We start from the raw sequence: 17,866 nt of genomic DNA, 5'->3' as shown, positions 1-17,866 counted from the left end.
TACGGAAATTTTTGAAAAGTTCCAAAAAAGTTTAAAAGCCGGACGCGTTTCCCCCCAAAAAAACATTTCGAATGAGTAAGTGCAACTGTTTTTGTTTTCACAGTCTATTACAAAAATATTTTTCAGAAATTTGAGATGAATATATAACTAAATTTCTTATATACAAGTCAATTAATAAAGGTTAAATTCTTTGTCGATTTATTTATGTTTTACCCGTGGGCCGACTTGTTGCACTGCTGGGGCGAGGTTTCATGTATAGGTCTTGCGCTAATATGTACTAAAATCGAGATATTCGGTGTTAAGTGCTGAATCCGCACTTAACTTCGGCCTGAGCATTAAGATGCAGCTCTCCTGAATATGTCAGATGTGCTCTTATTGTGTTCTGTTTATGTACTTGTCGATAACCGCTGATCTTACGTGGTGGTTTGACAGACGAATACATGGCAAATATACGGCCATTTTATGAGAATACGTGCTATCAAAGTATCCCGATTCCCACTCAAAGCGAAAGGCAGTAACGACATGAGCTTCGAACATCTTGGGGACAATATTTATTACACATCGGCTCTCTGATAACTGTAAAGCTTAGCCTTGAAGAAAACGGCGCCTTTAAATGGCGTGTACCCTAATAAGTAGAGGGCGGGCCGGTGCAGTTAGTGTGTGAAAATCTCGTGATTCCCAATCAGCTTTAGTGAGCGGACGCAGCTCTGTAATCTGCTGTAATAGACTCACGGAGGGTGGACTGTTCTCCTGCCTGCATCCTCGTTGTGAACAGAGCATCCCAGCAGCGCCACTTTGAAGTCTCCTCGCAAACCTGGACTTACATTCTTTTTACAGGATTTTAAACTGGATTGTCAAATTTGGATGCCTTTGCAACCTTTAAGGTAAGTACAGACCGGAGGATGAAAGTGGACTGCCTGAACTAAGACAAGAATCCATAATTCAACTTCCAATTATTTCGCATGCAAAGTACGAACACGTTTTGCCACTTTTAAAAATTGGAGCAAAGTCGGTCTTGTCACAGTTTTTCAAGGATTCTGAAGTACTGAAAGGATACTGTTTTATTTTGGGATGATGGATATTTCCTAGTATTGGTTGAGCAGGTCAGTTTCATATCATCGCTCCTAAAAATCCCACCAGTGCTAAATGGACACGTTATCGGTGCTTTAAAATGTGTAGGGTGATGTGATAATGTATCATATTCACACAAAGGCATTCATGTGTCTCACCCCAAAAGCCTACTTATTTAACCTATTAAATGGCATTGTGAAGGTTCATTACTGAGATGTTCACTGCTTTTAGTGATTTTCCTATCCCAGGATGTAAGTTCCGAATACACTATTTTATTCTTGTTTTAAATGGCACTTTCGGAACATCGTAGCTTTAATATTTGAAGGTGAAACATTTGTTACACGTGGAGTGTGAATAACGGAGGGAGGGCGTTAAATATGGAGACACTTTGGAAATTTAGAATTCCTAAAGCTTAAGAGCGGCAGAGAGCTTAGAAACCTTCGGGAAAAGGCTGCGAATTCCGTTAAATGAGCCCCTTTTAACTCATTTTACCCATGCAGACTTTGAAATATAAATTCCAAAGTAGGGACTTCAATTTTCCGCTTGACGGAATATGCAGGACGCGCATTAAGGGCAGTCTTCATTGGGGCAGCATCGAGTCACGGCTGTGCTATTTAACCTTTACTATCCGATTCTTATGATACCTCTTGGATCACAGCATGCTACTCCGTTTTAAGCATTTCTTTAATAAGCCACGAAACCTATTGGTTTTACTGGGACTGCTGCATGCAAAGCAGAAACCATCCAGCGGATCCATGCATTTGATGCCGTACAGACGATCCGCAAAACTGAAGGAGGCAGTAGGACATAACCGAAAAGCTCAATTCCGTGGGATATCTGTGCTAAACAAAAATCATGCTCTGCTAAGGAGCTTTTTGCGCAACTAAAAAAGGTGTACGTGGATTGTAATAGGTTAGTCTTAGAATACTAACTTCTAGGAATCTGCAAAACTATCGGTATTCTTAAAGTATTTACAGAGAAAAAAAATATTTCTGGTGCTACAGCCCTGCATATTATGCTCACCAAAGCTGCATTAACACGGATCATTTAGTTGAAAGCCGGCCTTAAAATGCAGATTACAGAGTGCTTCATACTGTTCCGAAGTACGAGGCTGGTCGAGATAGAGAGACAGGGAGAGAGAGAGAGAGAGAAAGAGAGAGAGAGAGAGAGAGAGAGATGACAAAACGAGCGTTCCTCCCATATGTGCGGGGAAGACGTAATTCACCGCGGGAAGGAGATTAAAACTGCCTGGAAATGAAATACAGTTTGAATCAGTGACAAAATTAAAAGACAACGACTTGACTGGGGGGCGTGTCACCACTTTAACTGCAAAAGCCCCGTATTTACAATTTCTTCACCAATCCTCCACTAAATCCGCTATCTGAACCCCTTATTTCCAGTACAGGGGCAGAGGGGGCTGCAGCCCATGCAACGACAAGATCAAATCCTCGACGGGACGCGACATAGACAGAAAGAAGAAAGACGAAGGGATAAAAATAGGAATTCTAGATTTACAGGGAAATGCTATAAAGTGGGATCTTATACTGAAACGGCGCTATAGTGCTACTTGAGGAACGAGATCCGAAACTTTTGATGTGGAAAGGGATCTCTAATCATGCGTGAAGTTCTTTCCGCTTTCACTTTCACATTTACAATCAGTTTGGTTCAATTTTTCCCACGTTTGCACGGAAAGGGGCCACAATTTTAGCACACAAGGGCAGCAGAGTGTGTAAAACAAAAGATGAGCGCTGCTTGTCCAGTTCAATGCAGCAGAAAAGAACAGAAGAGAGAAAGGGGGATATTAGGGGTGGAGAGAGAGAGAGAGAGAGAGAGAGGGAGAGAGAGAGAGAGAGAGAGAGAGAGAGAAATCAGGTCAAATAATGAAATCGGGTTTAGTTATGCTTTGCTGGAGCGGTCATTTGGCGCGTGCCAGGCATGAGGACAGCGTACGTGCGGCTGACAGGCTTTCTCTGGGACACCGTCCCTTTAATCGGCCGTTTAATGTGTCCAGTTAAACGGAAAAAAAAAATAAATGTCGCCAAGTTTTTGTAATGCACAGTTTTACAAAGCTGTAGCAAAATTCTCACGTGGATTCTCTAATGAACAAGGAGAAACGTTCAAATGAATGCTATGAGTAATAAGACAGTAATAGAAATTAAGTGCGACATCACTTTGTCGTGACTTTGCTGCTGCATTAAGCTGGAACTCCCTTCGCTTTGCACCTTAGGCCTATACAAAGGAGGAGTTCATTTTCTTCCTACTTGCGTTTACTTTTTATTGATTTATTTATTTGGATTCGTTAATATAATCCCGCATCATAAACGATAAAAACGCGCTTTGAGCGGCCAGCCGTGCTTTCCGTGCAGCTGCCGGCCAGCCCAGAGATGCGCGTTTGCTTAATCCTAAAATTAAATTTTCCTGTTTGCTCCCCTTGTCCTTTTCAGGAGCCCTTGGAGGAGTGGAGATGTTGACCATTTGGATGGTTTGTAACATTCTTGCTTTACTTTGTAGCTGCTTGGCAGGCTATTAGATGAGTAGACACATGAAGCAGGGATGTCCAGAGGCTGTCAAAGTAAATGTCACCTTAATGTTAAGGGAAATGTGTGCATGTGAAGAAGCACAGCCCACAATGTTTATTTCATATTTGTTCACACGGACGCCTACATATTGGTAATATTTTGTATTTTTGAAAAACATTTCCAGACGAATGAATTGAAGGATTGCGTTCTCCGTATTTTAACAAGATGATCATTTGACTTCAAGTTCGACACTTTACCTTCGTGGAACGGCAAATGACAAACAACAGCATATTTCTGGTTATTTTACACTGGGTATGTTTAAGAAGTTTTTATGTGGCAGCGATTAAAAAAAAATCACTACACCTACGTTTCAAAATTTTTATCTAAAGCGCGTCTTTCATTTGTAAAATAAGACGCAAACGATCAGCCACACCGTGTATATAACAACAGATAAAAAGAACAATTAAAATCTGTCAATTCATATACAAGAAATGGAAACATGACATGCGAAGAACAATATTAGAAAATCTAAGGCTAAAAATACTATTTCATAGCAGTAAAGCCACAGAATTACACAACTGCACAACAGACCCGTTTCTTATCTTTTCTAGCGCAAAATATTTGTAATTCAAGGTAATTTATTCTTGGTGTGTGCAACATTTCTGTAGAAAAAAATATCAAAGTGATCTTTGCAATTACCCTTTAAATGTGTCTAATCACAATTACTTCAATGTGCTCAGCCCGATAGATGCCTCCCAGAGAACAAATTATTGTGATTGTGAAATGAATGAATGTGATCCTTCCCAACGAGAATGGCTAATCTACAGTTACAGGCAGAGGAGTCATTTCGAATGGGAGGCAACATATGCGCTAAATATCTTTAAATGTGCGCCATGAAAAATAAAAAAAGAAAGAAAAAACACTTCGGAGACTGCATTAAAAAAAAAAAAAGCAAAATAAAACAAAACAAAAACACTGCAATTTTGACTTACAAATAAATTCTGCTTTAATTCAAAGCTCCGAAAATTTACGAAAAGAAATATGGTTTGCTCAATAATTATATTTAGAAAAATAAAGTTAAATGCAACAACAAAAAATAAATTTACTCTGCAATTTCTAGTTAATCTGTACCAGAAAAATGGTACAATTTGTTTGTCACATATATATATATATAATTTAGAAATCATTTAATTTATGTTTTAGCAATCATTGTTCGATTCTTTAAAATACATTTTTTGATTAAATATGATTTTAAACAGCAAAATTAAGATAGTACCCCCAAAATAAAAAAAATAAATCAGGTGCTGCAGCCGTATTCAACTAAAGGAAAATCCAGACAAAAAAAAATAAATAAATAAACATGTAAATGTTAACAGTTTATGACTCTTTAATTTATTGTACATTAGCATTCCAGCATCTGCCTTTCAGTAATTGTTTTCAGTTTTTTAAAAACAGAAAAGCACATTATTTACCTCAGTGGCAGTTAATATTAGTAATCAATTTAAAATAATAGTTCAGGTTACAAATTAAGTTCAGATATAAAATTAAAGATATATTTTAAAAGCAGTGTAGCTGTGTATAAATTCCACCATTTTGTTTTATTTGCTTTAGAAAGAACTAATTTTCTCTTTAGGTGTATTCCATTTAAAATACTGTATCTGTGTCCTTTCTGCCTATTCAACATCTCTATCTCAATGAAAATGTGGATTTCATATATAAGATCTCTGTGTTTTCTGTTTGATTTAACTAGAACAATTGTTTTAAATCTCAGATTCATTGAGTGTGTGTCTGTTTGGACTATTTGTTTCTGGAATATTTAAAACTACTTCCTACTGCACATCAGACGACGCTCTTTTTCACTGCTAAGCCGCTGTAGTTTACAGATAATCTATGATAATGTAATAGAGAAAATTTCAATTATCAGATCATTAATTAAACTTGTACATTAAATGAATGATTATTAGCCAGCGTATCCATTATATAATATAGAATACAGTTCACATTCATTATTGAGTTGGAAACACAGGAATCCGATTTCACATTTAACCCTCTAGCCTTCACTTATTTGTTAATGCTTGTCTGAATATTTCCCCATGGAGGAGATAAAACACATCAGTGGGACATTTCACAACCAGCAGCTTGAATACAATCCTGCCTGTAGCTTAACCTTTTCACCCTTAGCTCTTATTTCCTTGGTGCAGCCCCTTCAACAAAAACAATAAAACATATGGATGTCCTAGTAATGTGAATGACACTCACACTCGAGGTATCAGTTACCAGAACTCAATAGCTCCCTGCTTGTAGTGAATTAACAATGCAAGGCAGGTGGTCAAAGGCCTGAATAATGTTTCACATTATTTTTCGCCGATTCGATTGGCACTCCCATTATTTTATGTCGAAAAAAAAAAACCAAAACTTTTCCAAACCAGGTAAAATGAAATAGGTACTTTGCATTGTTCAAATTGCTTTGACGTTCATATTTATATTTAAATCAAACTTGATTCTTTTCTGGTTGTCGTGCGGTGTGAATGATGTGACAGTGTTTTCACTGCAGTAAAGCTCGACTTTCTTAAAGGAAGATTATATTTGTAAAAGAGAAAAGGCAATGCAGCAGTAGAGTATACTCTGCATCAGAATAATGCATTGACGTAAAATAAACCAAGTAAGACATTTTCCATCATCTACAAATTGCTAACATTGGTGATTATTTTTTTAAATCTCTCTTATTGTCAGGTGATTTTGAAATGTCTAAGGGTGCCATCCTGATGATTGAACTGTGCCTGCATTACTTTCACGACACTATTATAAATCTATTTGGATATGCATTGTATTTTGAGTGGTGGGTGGGGTACCCCAGCGCTCTCCATGCTTTCATTCTCGTGCCTCATCGTTGAGGCTCATCAGTATACAAATGTGAAAGACAGGTTTGTGATGAACGCTGTGTTTGATTACGCTGATTTTAAAACAATTGAAAATTAGTGACAGATATAGCTCAGTGGCCTTTGGCCTCACGCCGTTGTTCCTGCTTTGTCTAACGATTCTGATTGCTGTTGAAGCATTATGATAATGAACATGATGCCACCTTATCAAAAGGAAATGCGGGAGGGAATCTGAACAGCAATGAAAATGGTGCTCAGTCAAATGGGCGCGAGGCGATGCTGCTCGAGGAGATAGCAGAATTTGGAGCATCGCTTTCTTTTTGGCTTTTAATTGTTCGTTTAGCGTTTTAAAAAAAGCAATGGCACAGATTTTGTAATGTTATGTGCAGTACGTAGCATCAGGAGGTGCAGTGAAAGCTAATTATGAGGCCGAATTGAAGTAGTGCGTTATTCTTTCAATTTATAATACTAAAATGTGTGCAGACTTATTAGAGCCGCATTCAGGGTGAATTAAAAGCCTTTCAATAATGCATACGAGTCAGATGTTTTACATTAGCCACTTAGAATTCATGATTGTCGATTCACCTTTCTTGAAGCTAGACATTTATAAGGTATGATAAAATAGAGCAGAAAGCACAAGAGAAGAAGTGTATGGCCAAATAATGTGTGAATTTCTTACATGCTACAATTTGCTTTGCACTGAGCTGGTACGATTCAGTGCACTGTTACTGTTGAAGATTCCCAGATGAAGACATTTACATTTATTATGTAAAGTCTTTTTCCTGTGTTATTTCATATCAAAACCTCATTGCGGCATACATGATTTGAATGCAGTTTGCTCTGTGGGTGGACATCTATATTAGTTATTTTAAAGGAATTTCTTTTGCATTTGATTTTTTGGTGGAAAGCCTTTAATTTCCTCGTCATCTGATAAAAAGCACTGTAGTATTGATTGATAGCTGTGTCTGCCATAAGAATAATGTGGGTAATTTTCAGACTAGATGACCGATAACACTGGAGAACATTTTGAGAAAATAGCTTGAAAACTTTTAATTGGATTTTTATAGAATTGCTTTAACCTTTTACTGGCTTCTGTGCCTTAGTCACAGGATTCCATAAGAAAAGTGGAGAAAACAAAAAAACGCAGATACGTTCTCTGTTTTATTTTTCCTGATGTTTAAAGTGTGCGGATCTATTGACTAGCTCTGGTAATACCTAATTATACTCTAGATTTTATAAAGAAGGAATGGGAATATCATGAGTGCTTCATGGAAGAGCGTGACGTTTAATGTGTGCTAAGGGAAAGGTTTAACAAAGAAGATGGATCTACTCGTACTCTACATGCTGTGCTCACTTGTGGCTAGTTGTGCTACTGTAATTGGGTAACCTATCTTATTCATGTACTCTTACTAAATAATTTATGTGGGTTACATTTTATTTATGTTTTATTTGCTTGATTTTTTCATTGCAGTTCATGCTATAGTAGGTTATGTTAGCTCTTAAACAGCACACTTGGACATTCTTAATTTACTTCAGGTTCTTCAAGTGGGTCAGAGACCTAAGCCAGCAGAACTGGGCACAGGACATGAACCAATGGGGTACCAAGTCCCAATCCATCCATCAATCCATCACTCACTCGCTGAGGGACACATTTAGAGTAAATGAATACCATAACGGGCATGATCAGCTGTGAAGTGACCCCAGGGAGGACCCAGGGCCCTCTGGGCACAGGACATGAACCAACGGTGGACCAAGTCCCAATCCATCCATCAATCCATTACGCACTCACTGAGGGACACATTTAGAATAAATGAATACCATAACGGGCATGATCAGCTGTGAAGAGACCCCAGGGAGGACTCAGGGCCTGGTAGGAGGATAATATTTCCCAAACGGCCTGAAAATGGCTCGGAATTCCACAGTATGAGTTGGCATGTGTGGAATGGGGAAATGAACGGTTGGGCCTTGTTGCTAAATACCATAACGGGCATGATCAGCTGTGAAGAGACCCCAGGGAGGACCCAGGGCCCGCTGGGCACAGGACATGAACCAAAGGTGGACCAAGTCCCAATCCATCCATCAATTCATCATGCACTCACTGAGGGACACATTTAGAGTCAATGAATCCTATAATGGGCATGACCAGCTGTGAGGAGACCCCAAGGAGGACTCAGGGCCTGGTAGGAGGATAATATCTCCCAAACGGCCTGAAAATGGCTCGGAATTCCACAGTGTGAATTGGCATGTGTGGAATGGGGAAATGAACAGTTGGGCCTTGTTGCTAAAACTGTTACCCCTGTGACCTGCTTTCAGATAAGTAGTGGAAAACAAATGAATAAACGAACAAATACATGAATGAATGAATGAATATGCTCATGTGTGGGATGAGAATAGACACAGTCAAAAACTGCCAACAGCATTGTTATATAGTGATTTTCTTAGTCAATATTGCTTTAAAGCATTGAGAAGATACAAACATCATGTATCAATTGAATGCAGAAGAAATTGGAGGTTTCATTTTGTAATGCGGTGAGCCATTATGGCGATTCTACCTGTGTAACCTTAAATTCAGTTCCCTAACACTATGACACTTATAGATGTTGGTCATTTTGTGCCGAAAATAATGTGAAGATTTTTTTTTAAACAAACCGAACTGGCCTTTCCTCAGTGCTGGACTTGATTTCCTTTATTAAGCGTTCATTCATTTATTTTCGCAGCCTCTTTGAGACTTGAGTTGAATGGAAGCGAGAGTAGTGGTTCTCCGTCCTGGCCACAGGAGACCTTTGTGGCTGCAGGCTTTTGTCTGAAGCAATTTCTTGATCGGATGCCAGTTACTGACTTTAATTATCCTCCATGTTTAATTATTTGCCTTTTTTTTTCTCTGCCTGTAGTACAAACTGCATTTTTATGTGTCATGAACTTTTGTGAGGCTTTTAGTAAAATGAGAAATTATGAAATGGCATTAGAACAGAGGATGCTTTCATTTATTTATTTTGTTAATATGCATTTCTCTAATAATGATAACATATAGTTTCCACAGGCACAAATGTCAATGTATCCTTATAAAAGTGGATGCTCATTCGTCGTATCGTGATTCATCAAGTAAAATTATTCACCAGAGTGAAGAAGGAAAGTGTTATCAGGGAACTAATTTATTTATGGACATCAAAATGCCTGCTAAACACTTCTGTAAATAAACTACCCCTGTAGGTTGAAAGACTAAGCGTAGAAATCAAAAAAGCTAAAACCTTTAGTGAAGCTAATATATGAGAAATAATAAAAGGTAGGAATTGGGATCTGATTTAGAAACGGGTTGGAAAGAAAGCAAAAAACAGATCCTAAGAAGTGAGGTACATGGGTGTAATATGAGTCCACTCTTAGAAATAATGATTGAAAATGGCACTTTACTGGGTTGTATGATTCCTCCCAGATTCATTGCTTGACAAAGGACCATTTCATTCAATTTATATATGAAATTGGTTCTTTGGGCTTTGAAAAGGTTCCTAATATGTGGTTGAAACAGAAATCTTTAATGTACAGTATGCCCCCTATCAGGATACTAACAGAGCAAGAAAATTCTTTTAAAATCACAAATACATTGGTGTTGCACAAATCTGATATCATCTGCTCATGGTAATTTATGAAGCTTGTCGCAGATTTAAATAAATAAAGGTTCTTTCTGGATCCCTCATCTGGATGGTTCTTTTGGGAAACATCAGTTAGAAGAACCATTTTGGCACCTTCACGTACCTGAAAGTGGGTGTGAGTCCGCCAGAGGAAAGAACAAATATTAGCCTAGACTGAAAAAATCATATTTACAAAAAAATAAAAGGTGTCAACCTACATTTTTAAGGATATCCTCATGAGTTTTAATGTTTTAATTGCAAACATATTCATTCAGAATTCCAATATTTATATCATTGAATGCTTGTTTTTTAAACTTTGGAGCAGCTTTATGTACTGTAAGTTCTCAGTCTTAAAAATACAGAACTTCCAATCTATCAGAGACAAGAGCTCATTATTGATTTGAAATGCTTGAATGATCAATTGAATCGTGAAGAATAAGGAATGCCAACAAGATCAATAACTTAATGTAAAGCAAGCAAACAATTAATTGCTTTGGGTGTGCAATGTTTCATTTCTTCTTTTCTTTTGTTTTATTTATTTAATGTTTTGCAGATCAGCAACTAGCAGGCTTGACATAAAGTTCGACTTATCGACCAGCGCGCCAAATCACATGCAGGCCAATATGAAGACTGTTATCATTTTTTCAAACAAATCCCAAAGTATCAATTTTTATATGATCCCTCAGCGTAACCATATCATCAACTAAAAGGATGAGTTTGGATTCCAGTATGTTACAGAATTAAATCAACAAGCAACCTGATTTGTTGCTGAACACTCTTTGGAACATTTTATATTTGGTGGTGGTGGTGTTTTGGATATCTGCCACTTGAGAAGCCAGGATTTTTCACTGGAGCCACATTTTATTTGAATTGAATATTATATTGCTGGATATATTGGATGTATAATTTATTAACCAAAGCTCATTTGATGCTATCTTGTTTTTAGGATTATTGTTTCCTACCTTTAATGTTTACTATGAATCCCATCTGCTTGTCCTTCAAGGTACACTTGCTGCTTTGTACTTTATTAGGCCTATGCCTTGGCCTTGAGTTTACAGGAACCCCTGGTCAGTGGGCTCGTTATCTCCGCTGGGATGCCAGTACAAGAAGTGACCTAAGTTTTCAGTTCAAAACAGATGTTTCCACGGCTCTGCTTCTATATTTGGATGATGGCGGATACTGTGACTTTCTTCAGTTAATGATCGTGGAAGGGAAGATGCAGCTGCAGTTCAGCATTGACTGCGCAGAGTCCACCATTGTTTCGAACAAAAGAGTGAACGATAGCAACTGGCACTTTGTCATGATCAGCCGAAATAACCTTAGAACTGTCCTGGTAGTGGACAGTGAGAGAAATTCAGATGAGGTTAGGCCCCAGAGGCAGTACATGAAAATCGTTAGTGATTTGTTCTTTGGTGGCGTTCCACTGGATATTAGATCATCTGCATTAACGCTGCCAACCGTGAAGGACCAAACACCATTTAAAGGAATTATCACTGATTTGAAATACGGAAACACACAACCGAAGCTCCTGAGCAGCCAGAGTGTCAGATTGGAAATGGACGGCTTATGTACGGAAAATCCTTGTGAAAATGGTGGGAGTTGCTCGGTAGTCGAAGGGCAGCCAAAATGCGATTGTACCAATACGGGGTATGTGGGACAGTTCTGCAGTGAAGGTAGGGAACATCTTAACTTTTATTGATTTTTTTTTGACTTGGAACATACCATCTTGTGTTGTGGCATACTTTGCAATCAGTAAAATATTTTCAGTGTTTTAAGGAGAAAAAACATACTTATTAATGGATAATGTGTGTTCTTATGTTACAAAAATTCTCAGTGTTGCTAAAATAACAGATTCCTCCAGTCTGTCTCCGCTTAAGTAAGATATACAATTTCTGATTTTTTATTTATTATTTACAAAAAAAGAGTAAATGTTGCTGCCAGAATTTCTTGGAATCCAATAGTTCTCTAAGCCCACTTGCTTTTGATTGCTGTCAAGTTATACTAAAGTGCTTTTCCTTTGGGGATCCTTGATAAAGCATATTTCCAGTTTTTCCTGATATCGCAATCAATACATTTTGAAGAGTGCATGTTTGGATAGGCATTATAAAAAAATGTTGTCTCCTCACAGAATATACAACGTGCAGCTTTAACGTGTAGTGAAGTTTGCCTGTCAAATGTTTTTCATTTCTCTAATTATTTTTCTGTCTGACTTTCCTCTTATTGTATTTATAAATGTGAAAAGGCTCAAATATGTGTTATACGATTGACTCCAATGTGTGCTAAAATGATAAAAATGCATTAGATGTTGTTTACAAATCTTAAAATGTGGAACCTGGGGTATTTGGTTTCTTTTGGAAATATTTTAATGATATTTAAACTGTGCCAACAAGCAAATAAAAGTCTCAGTTCTGATTTGCAGGCATGGCTACTGTATATTCACAATCACAAAGGATCACAAAGAGAAAAATTAGCTTTTTGTAATTCGTAATAATGTATTTTTTGAATGAGGTGCACCTTGTCAGTTTCAGTTAAAGAGATGTTCACATATGTACAGTGTGAATAGACCCCAAAGTTATCAGGTATTTATTAGATATGTAATGCGGCTTATTTGTACTAACAACCACTATATTGCAGATTAAAAAAACTAGTCACCGTCCCTTTATATCATGTAAGAAGAACCATTACATATGATCTGGAAAGGCCGCAGTACCTTTTCCTTGGCACTGCTGGAAGTATAATCAAAGAGACCACACATATCATTACAAATCCATTATAAGGAAAAATAAGTAGGAAGGGCCAATCACAATCAGTCAGCTAAATGTCAAAACCCTAACCCTAATTTTGTGAATTTCCCCTTGGGATTAATAAAGTATCTATCTATACTATGATTATAATCTATCTATCTATTATATAGTGCCTTTCATATCTATCTATCTATCTATCTATCTATCTATCTGTCTATCTATCTATCTATCCTGTCTACTATACTATGATTATAATCTATCTATCTATTATATAGTGCCTTTCATATCTATCTATCTATCTAGTCTACTATACTATGATTATAATCTATCTATCTATTATATAGTGCCTTTCATATCTATCTATCTATCTATCTAGTCTACTATACTATGATTATAATCTATCTATCTATTATATAGTGCTTTTCATATCTATCTATCTATCTATCTATCTAAAACCCCAAGGACATTTTTCCCGTACCTCAATGGACGTGCGGGAGTTCAACAGCCTTAGCCTATCTATCCCTTAAAACCAATGGGAAGCTCCCATCTCTTTGAAAACACATCTTCTTCATTTAATCTCCCTTCAAGAAGTTTAAAAAAATGTTACAAAGGAAGAATAGAATTCATTCGAAGATTTCTTGAAGAAGAAAAGAAGGCTTTTAAATGAAAATGACAAGTTGTACTGCTCAGATAATAAACTCAGATAATAAAAATAAGTAGCCATGTTAAAAAAAAAAAAAAGTTATTGCCGGTCTATAAATTGATAGACTGAACACAAAACCAAACAGGGGGTACATAATAAAATGATGGCATTTGGACATAGCATTTAAGTGAGCCCCACATTGTCTTTTATTTGCTTTCTTCATATGAGAAACATTGTAGATATTTCAATGAAATTGGGTATGTGTTTGGTTACAAAGCTAGAGATAGTAAATGAAATGGTCTCAGATACGTATGAACTGTTTTGAAGGTTATTAGAAAATGTATATTATAGCAGTTGCTAAATGGTAGACAATCAGTTTGAATGACTTTTGGGAAATGCTGCTCTCATTATCCTCAGCAGTGAGATGCGGGTAAGCGTGTCTACGTTATGTAATGTGCCAAAGACCATGCCATATGTTAAATGTAGCTGTCCAAGTCTAGTGGATTTCTCTGCTCTGTATGAAAACTGTAAAAGTCTCGAGGGGGCAGCTGGCATGTTAATGCTGGTGTAAAGGCAGTTCATTCTTTCAGCCAGACATGAATTTTTAATTTTCCTGTTTTCATTTTTTTTTTTTTTTTTTACTTTTTATTATATAAACTCAAATCTAGAATAATCGTGTCTCCGAAATTAAATTACAATCTCTTTGAGGAGACGTAGCAGATTTAGTTGTGTGCATTTTACATGTGACAATTTTCAAAAGGAGGCCTTCACAGAGCAAAGAGAATTTCACTGACCTCTACAACTCGTCTATTGGAAATCACTTGTACATTTTTAAAGTTCATTTCTGTCTAAAAGCATACTTTCCTAATTGCTGTGTACTTAGTCTATATTGGTGATGATCAATATTAACCTGCTTTGAATGAGCTCTTAACAGTGGGAGACATACTGCTCCATAATCATTAAGTTCAAAATGACATTGAAAGATTTATTTATTTTGGTTGCCAATGTGTTTTAATTGTAACTGTGAATTGTATAGAATATCAGTGGGGGAAAAATCATCAAGAAAAGAAAAATCAAGACTTCTTTCTTCCTTAAATGTGTTTAGATGCTGCACACCTTGCAGAAAATAAAAGGTACATCCTGTTGGTGTTTTGTTATCTCTAAGAAAATGGCTTTCTTTTTCTCATATCTCGTTTGGCAGAGGCGTGTGTTTGGCTCACTGGTATTAATGAGGATTACTTTCCTTATAATCTGAGTCTGTCTTCATTTTTTACTCTGTACTGACTATATATCTTTATCATTTGTGGATGACTGTTGAATTTTCGAAAGATGGATGGGATTTATTCATATTGAATTCATGTAAGGTCTTTGAAGAGGCTTAGTTCTCTTTTTCTTATGCACTCTTCTATAGGGACATGTGCTAAATTCTGACAAAGCAGTAAGACAACAGTGTTCGTTGAGTCAGATTATTATTTTCATTGCAGACACATTTTATGAGGTATTAAGGTGCTATACTTTAAAATGAAGCTGATGTGGCTTATTTGTGAATCTTCATTTAATGCGATTCTACCTGAGGAGCTACAGTAAAGGAATGTAGTTAACTTTTGACCCATGAACAGCTTTACACATCTTGTATCTACAATTAACATAATTATTTTTGAAATTAGAATTTCTGTTTAATTGCTGTATGGCCATCTTTAGTGAGTAGACTTTAATTTTAAATCCACATGCTCCTACAATATTAATGGTGACGTGACCAGTATAGATTTAGTAATATATTAAACTCTCGGTTGCGATTGTGAATTATGCTTACTTTACACTTAACTGAATTGAAACATTTGAATTTGAACATTTTTCAAGCTTTATTTGCCTGCAACCTAGTGAGTCCTTCCATCCTCCTGTTATCAAATCCACCCATTTCAATTTGAGGTCAGGAGGGCAGGAGCCTAACCTGACAGGATCAGGTACAAAGGGTCATTCAAGGGTACATTGAGCCACACAACAACCATGGACCACTTTACAGTCACCAGTTAACCTAAAACCCCATGTGTTTGGCATGTAGGAGGAAAAAAACATATGTAGACATGGTGAGAACATAAGCATCTGCAGATTTAAGGATTGAACCTCCATGCTCCACTGCCTAGTCACCATATTCACTAATTCATTTATATCTTTGCTGTTTAATAGAATAGAAGATAGGAAGACACATAATGATTAGGGGAATACCGTTTGCCAGAGATGACACAAAATAATATCAAAAACATAGTCGACACCACTGGTATGTCTCCCAGTGCTGTGGTCCTTCAAATGATGCGAACCTCTGGTTTCAACATTTGATGCCAGAAGGGGTGGAGTTGGAGGTCAAATGGATGTGACGTCAGTGGACATTCTAACATGTCCTTTTAATTCCCTTCTCCCCTTCTCAATATATGCAGTATATGAGAACAAAAGACAATTGTTAGTTACAGCTATATAGACACAACCTTTCTTCATTGTGATTGTACGCATTTACAAGGAGACGGGCAATATTCAGGATTGTGGTAATTATAGCGAAATAAAGCTGATGTCAAACACAAGGAAAATTTGAGAAAGAGTTATAGAGATAGGGAAGAGACCACCATAGGGGAGGAGCAGTTTAGTTTCACGCCAGGGATAAGAACATTTAATGCAGTCTTTGCATTGAGACAGCTCATAGAGAGGCATCGCCAAAAACTGAAAGGTTTGCATATGGCGTTTACTAATTTGCAGAAAGGTTATGATAAGAGTCCCACGTCAACAGGTCTGGAGCAAAGTTCCCTCTAAGGAGTAGCATATAGTGAGCAAAAAACATTGTTAATGAGCAATATTTTGTTTAAGCCAAAAATTTATGAGAACCAATATTCGCGATAAATACAAGGGACGCCGTCGGAATGAGCGATCGTGCGGGAAGTATGAGCGACGCTCTGAATTCGTGTGAGCGATTGCTCACGCACTCAGCTTAGAGGGAACATTGGTCTGGAGGTGCCTGAGGGACAAAGGAGTGCCAAAGAAGTATCTGAGGATTCTCCAGGGTAGGTATGAAGGAGTAAGGACTCGGGTTTAAAGCAGTGTCAGGGGTTTCAGTTAGAGTAGGTCTGCACCAGGGATCTTCTTAATGTTCTTACTTCTTTGATCTGGTTATGGAAGTGTTGAGTCAGGGGATAAAATACCAACCCCCTGGTGCAGGCTTTTTCCTGATAACATTGTGTTGTGTAGCACCAGAAAAGAGAAAACAGAGAGGAGGTTTGAAGAATGGAGAACAGCTTAAGAAGACATAATATATGAGGTTTAATAATGATCAGGATTCAGAAGTGAGCCTGCAGGGAGAGTTATTGAAAAGAGTGGATGAATTTAAATGTCTAGGATCAGTGATAGCCCAAGATGGAAAATTAGATGCAGGAATAACCCATAGAGTGTAGTGCGGATGGAACAAATAAAAGAACATATCGGGAGTATTGTAGTGAAACGTCAAGCAAAATGACCCCTTTTATTGGCTAACTAAAAAGATTACAATATGCAAGCTTTCGAGGCAACTCAGGCCCCTTCTTCAGGCAAGAGGAGTATTGTGTAATTAAGAATTAAGGCGAAGGTTAAAGGTAAGGTTTTTAAGACACTGATAAGACCAGCAATGATGTATGGAGCTGAGACGTGGGCAATAAAGGGAGCACAAGAGAAGTTGGATGTGGCAGAGATGAGAATGTTGAGCTAGATGTATGGAGTTACACAAAAGGACAGAGTAAGATGTAAAACAATCAGAGGTGGGAGCAATATCTAAGAAAGTACAGGAAAGTAGATTGACGTGCGGTGAGGAGAGACAATGAATATGTGGGCAAAATAGTGATGGGAATAGAAATATATGGGGAAAAAAATCAAGGGTGGCCAAAGAGGAGGTGGGTGGAAAAAGTAAAAGATGATTTGAAGGAAAGGACGAGGAGAGGAGGAGGAGGAGAGCCAAATTGTATGGTTGTAAGGTTGATCAAACACATTGACCCCACATAGGAGTGGGAAAAGTTGAACAGAAATAAGAAGACGACATATTTTCTCTTCAACGCTATTTCGTTATGTGCTTTTATTTTCCAAGCCACAAAGTTATACCTGTCAACAAATAACAAAGTTATGCTTAGTGAGGGTGTGTTCTGATAAAATTGAGCTTACTGGATATTACGGACTACCCTTCTCTTTCTAACGTGAGGCATTTGTTGTTCACACATATCAAGAGAAACTTGATATCGGTAGGCATCTGTGCACCCCAGCAAATGTTTCGAGTGAATAACAAAATAAATTACCACATCATATTTTGACAGAATCATTTGGGGCATACGTTTCCAAAGATAAATCTAATTTTGTAAGAACATCTAAAAGGTAT

The 17,866-nt window shown here is 37.3% G+C and overlaps 1 protein-coding gene across 16 annotated transcripts in view; it reads left to right on the top strand.

Moving 5' to 3' along the window:
* The first annotated feature begins 661 nt into the window (after positions 1–661).
* The window catches only part of nrxn3a (neurexin 3a), a 1,597,612-nt gene continuing 1,580,407 nt past the window's right edge, over positions 662–17,866 (top strand). For 11 of the 16 annotated variants that reach the window (XM_039741967.1, XM_039741965.1, XM_039741962.1 and 8 more), the window contains exons 1-2: positions 674–884; positions 10,649–11,768. In XM_039741967.1, coding sequence (XP_039597901.1) covers positions 11,063–11,768 — 706 coding nt within the window. In that variant the 5' untranslated portion in view covers positions 674–884; positions 10,649–11,062. Of the gene's footprint in view, positions 885–10,648; positions 11,769–17,866 lie in introns of all 16 variants that reach the window. The other 5 variants (XR_005631328.1, XR_005631327.1, XM_039741969.1 and 2 more) reach the window with 4 other exon arrangements.

The sequence above is a fragment of the Polypterus senegalus genome, chromosome 18 (assembly GCF_016835505.1).
Source record: "Polypterus senegalus isolate Bchr_013 chromosome 18, ASM1683550v1, whole genome shotgun sequence".
Taxonomy (NCBI): Eukaryota; Metazoa; Chordata; class Cladistia; order Polypteriformes; family Polypteridae; genus Polypterus; species Polypterus senegalus.
Note: the sequence above shows the minus strand (reverse complement) of the source record. Positions and strands in the feature narration are given on the sequence as shown.